The 4,449-nt window shown below is 48.6% G+C and overlaps 2 protein-coding genes across 2 annotated transcripts in view; both read left to right on the plus strand.

Moving 5' to 3' along the window:
* Window positions 1-1,113, plus strand: part of Pmar_PMAR018359 (conserved hypothetical protein) — a gene marked incomplete at both ends in the record, with an annotated part of 4,145 nt that extends 3,032 nt beyond the window's left edge. The window contains 5 exons of the mRNA XM_002767712.1: window positions 49-155; window positions 197-362; window positions 423-632; window positions 813-920; window positions 970-1,113. Of these exons, the coding sequence (XP_002767758.1) occupies window positions 49-155; window positions 197-362; window positions 423-632; window positions 813-920; window positions 970-1,113 (735 nt within the window). The remainder of the gene's footprint in view (window positions 1-48; window positions 156-196; window positions 363-422; window positions 633-812; window positions 921-969) is intronic.
* A 21-nt stretch (window positions 1,114-1,134) lies between these two features.
* Window positions 1,135-1,307, plus strand: Pmar_PMAR018360 (hypothetical protein; the record flags this gene model as incomplete). The annotated part of the gene is made up of 1 exon (XM_002767713.1): window positions 1,135-1,307. A coding segment is annotated over one exon (173 nt), but the record flags the coding sequence as incomplete, so codon positions are not given.
* Between the last annotated feature and the right edge of the window lie 3,142 nt (window positions 1,308-4,449).

Genomic DNA, 4,449 nt, shown 5'->3' on the forward strand with positions numbered 1-4,449 from the left:
TCGATCACGCGCACGAACAGAAGTTTCCTCGGCGTTCATGTGGCTTAGATTCTTGACCATAGGATTGAGGAGCTTAAAGAGGAGGTTGGGCCTAGAAGCGAAGAAATTGCCGAAGTGAGGAAGCAAATCTCTGATATGGACCATGAAATGGAAGAGTGAGACATGCTTGTATGGGCGTCTCGGTAGCGGCTGTTAGGCAACACAAACAGAGCAAGAACCTGATGGAAGATATTGAGGTTATGAGGGGGAAGCAAAAAGAGCTACAGCGAGAAGTGGTCGACTATAGACAGCGACTGTCGGACCTTCGGCGGGTATCGAATGCCTTCAAGACGGATCTCTATCACACTACTCAGCATATACTGGTAGTAAGAGCTGCTGTGTGACCTATGGGAAGATCGTGGGAAGAGGTGGTTTTTGTTCAGGATCCAGAAAAGCTCAAGGAGAGCTTCCTTGGTATGGCGAGGAAGTATATTGAGTTACCTCCTGCAAAGGAGCCCGTAGAGAAGGAGAAAGGAGGAGATGAGGAGGGGAGTGGAGATCAAGAGGAGGAGGATACTGAGGAGGAGGAAGAAAGTGAAGACGAGGAGGTTGCGATGGAGAAGAGGCCGCATACCAAAAAGGGGATCCACACGGTAGTCATTGGTTTTGAGCGATTCCTGTGAGCCGCTTGTTTCATTTGATATGCGCGTAAGAATTTCCTGTGAATCCATCTGTGGCGAAAATGGGACTCCCAGTACAACCTGAATAGTAAATAGTTGACGTTGTTATGACGAAGAGCAGCTTTGATTGCCTCAACTTTGCGTATCTTATAGGAACATCAATGCCAGAAAGCTGCCCTAGAGGCAAGGGTGAACAACATGAAAATGAAGCTGCAGAAGGATGCGGAAGCTCGAAGGAAAGATAACAGTCGGATTATGGCGGTGATGGTGTTTCTTTGGTGGATTGGGAATCGTCATGGTGATCTTGCAGGAGAATATGGGTCTATTAACAGAAATTGGTGACCTCCGTAAGGAGCTGCAGGCCTTGAAGATAGAGCGAAGTGAGAGGAAGCTCTCTATTACTCGGCAAGGGCCCTTGAAGGGTATACCCACGTGCATTAGATTGTCTTCGTAGAAGGGTTATTCGATCCTCTAGGCTCGATGAAGTCGAGTGAGAGAGGGACGCCGGCTGCCGCGGGGGAAGCTTCTCTGGATCTTGCAGAAATCGAAAGAAATAGGAAGATCATCGCAGAGCTTCGTGCGAAGATCAGAGAGAAAGAGGATATAATACACGCAGCGCGGGCTACGACTGAACCAAGCCCACCATGATATGAGGATACACGCCATTCGCGACTGTTGTGATTGTTATCTTATGGAACAGTTCGGACTTGGAGTTGTCTCTGGACCGATCTACTGCGTACTGTAAAACTCCGACCTTACTCTCGCTTTATTTTCTCGCTCGGAGTGGTCGCAAGCCTCACTGAGCATATATTTTGTGCGTCATCTCACGTGGTTGGAGGCTTAACCCGTTATTTCCCTCGACTCCAGTCTATTGTTGATAATCCGTGCATGTTCTCGACCCCAGCGGCTTCTCCGGCGGCACTATGGAAGCAGTTAGCAGACACTGACACTGTCACTGTGGGAATCAGTTCACTCACTAGTAGTTAGTGACAAAGGTCGCCTTCCAAAGTAGTAAGTTACTACTTTGGATAGACCTTTGGGCCAAGCCTATACCGACCAATGTGTTCAGGCCGAAGTATCACGGAGCACCATACAAGTGCAACATTTAGCCAAACCGGTACGTCCTATTTTAGTGTTCACAGTCAGGTGTGGTTCGATAATTTCGAGTTGGCCTTCCGTGCTCGACTACGGCAATTGGAAGGTGGGGACGCCGCACTTATTCTGTGGCACTCTCAGTTCGAGAGGGGAAGCCGTAGAAGTAGCTTCTGTACGGTGTTTAGCTTCCAAGAAGCTGAACATAGTGCAGCTGATGAGGGTCGTTCATCTAGAACTGACACGTCTCAGGTGGAGCGACTGACCCGGGCGCCCATCGCCCTCGCCTCCGCTGAAATGGACGCTGCGCTGCTCTCGAGAAATGCCTCTACACTCAGTTGGGCAATCATCTCTCACTTAACGTGTCGCGATCAGGAACCATGGAGCATTGTGAGGAGCTCTCGAGTCGCCCTTGTTCCGTCTGAACTTGACCTGGTTGAGCTCTTGGCGCGGTCCATTTGACCCCGCCAATATGGATTGGAGTCTAGTGCATATTGAGTCTGTCACTACCGGCGTCTAGGGACTGGACGTGACGTTGTGATACAGTTACGTACATCCCACCGTGAAAATAAGAGTATCTTCATTCAGTTTGTAGGATACATGAGCTATGCTCTTCCGAATGGGATATCAATATTCTCAAGCTACAAGGATATAATCGTGCGTGAAAATATCACATTTCCAAATTTCTTTTCCAAATTCTTATTACATACTTTCATACTTCAAGCATATGATCCTCTTGAGCGTTAATTCCCACCTATTAATTCTAAACGCCTCTCAACACTCCAATTCTACTCTTCAATGCATTCCTGAACCTACATCGTGTGTAATTTCATCACGTTTCCGTGCACTTCCTGCAGTTGGGTGATTCCTGCATTCACGCAGTTCGTGAAAATTTACAACCATCTGATCATCAGATGGTTGTAAATTTTCACGACCATCAGATTCTGATGGTCGTAAGAGCATTTCTTGGCCTTTCAAACCGCTATGTGAGACACTTCGCCCAACTCAGGTTGCCGGGTATGAGTTTTTATCTACGCATCTCTCGTTTGACAGTCATGCAGCTTGACTACCGAACCAAACAGTTTGCTTACACTCTATCACTTCGCACTTTGCGCTCAAGGCCTTCACTGGATAGTATTTCCTATTCCTACCTACTATCGCTATGGCGATTCCCCCTGAAACCACCTCAAACGGAGCGACAACCGCAATACAGTCTCCCTTTCCGTAGGAGCGAAGCGACGAGATCTGCTAGTGTCTCGAGATCTCAACTGGTGTAGTCGTAGAGGATTAATTGGGACGGACGCACGGACACATGAAATGCCCGGAGTGATGGTATATATGTCGCTTGCTCCGCGACTACACGGAGCTCGCCCAGGACGAATTTCCGCCCGAAGAGCGCATCGACTCCGCTGAGACAGAACTCAGCGCGTAGTCGGGCATTCACTGCCGCGGCTGCCTTGGTCGACGAGTTTTAATCGAGGGAGAAAAGCTCGCCGCGATTTTTGGCGACGTGTTCATATTCCTACAAAACGGCAGGCGGAAACTAAGTAGCAACGCAGATGTATTTCCGGGACGAGCGAAGTTGACTGCCCCCGCCTCGAGCGGCAGTCCGATTCCGACTCATCTGAGATCCTCTTCTTTGCCTGAACTCATGCGCAAACCCATCTATTCGGGATAACAGTCGTCTGTACAAGAATTATATGGGTTTCCTCAGGATCGACCCTGTTCGGTAAGTAGCGACCATTGCTTGCACTCATACTATACTCAATGTGGCATTGTTAATGCTCAAACTGAAGATTTCGACTTTAGCGTCGGCTAGGATATTTCTCAGCGATGACGAGAATAGTTTCTTGTCTCACCATGTCACGGGCATCATGACGTTGACATGTTGAATGGACTCCTATCAACGTCTCATGCGAGGGGAGAGTATCTTGCTTGCCCTCTACTACAACTGTTTTAGTTATCACCATGATCACCAAGACATGGCTGCACTTGTCACATCTCGCCTGCCTCATCGCCCAAGGAGTATCGGCTCCGATACACCTGGATATCACCGACAACCGGGTGCCGATAACCCTTGATGACCAGACCTTCAATTTACTCCCCGATTCGGCATCACCTCGTTGGCTGGTCATGTACGGTGTGGCCTACGAGATAGAAAAAGGTCGAGGTGCGTGCCGAAGCCTAAAAACAGGATGTTATTTCTGTCCCTCTACGCATCCTTGTGATGATATATTCAAACGCCCTCGGCAAACTGTCAAATTTGCTGGTGGAGGCTCTATAGAGTATGCTGCACATAATGGGAAACTCTCTATTGGTAATGTGACTGACATTAAAGTGGAATTCGGACTGATTGTCAAATTCAAGAGTCTGTCAGGGAAATTACCGTTCACGGGCACCTTAGGTTTGGCTCTAGGTGAAGTGAAACCGCCTCCGATGTTAGAGCAGCTCAAGAAGCACGGCGTCATTGAGAAAGCCTCTGTGGCGATTCAGGCCTCCAATCCCCACAGAGACTGTTCGTCTGGAGAAAGATTTACATCCTGTATGTCTCGTGTAACGGACAAAATGTTTGATGGTGAACTGGTTCTCGGCGGTAGTTCAAAGCCTGTGGCAGAACTTTCTTCAGTGAGGTTCACACCACTTCCGAAGTTTAAACACCTCTGCGCCGCTGTTTTGCGGTCCGAGCTGTCAGTCGATA

The sequence above is a fragment of the Perkinsus marinus genome, assembly GCF_000006405.1.
Source record: "Perkinsus marinus ATCC 50983 genomic scaffold scf_1104296970094, whole genome shotgun sequence".
NCBI classification, from domain to species: Eukaryota; Perkinsozoa; order Perkinsida; family Perkinsidae; genus Perkinsus; species Perkinsus marinus.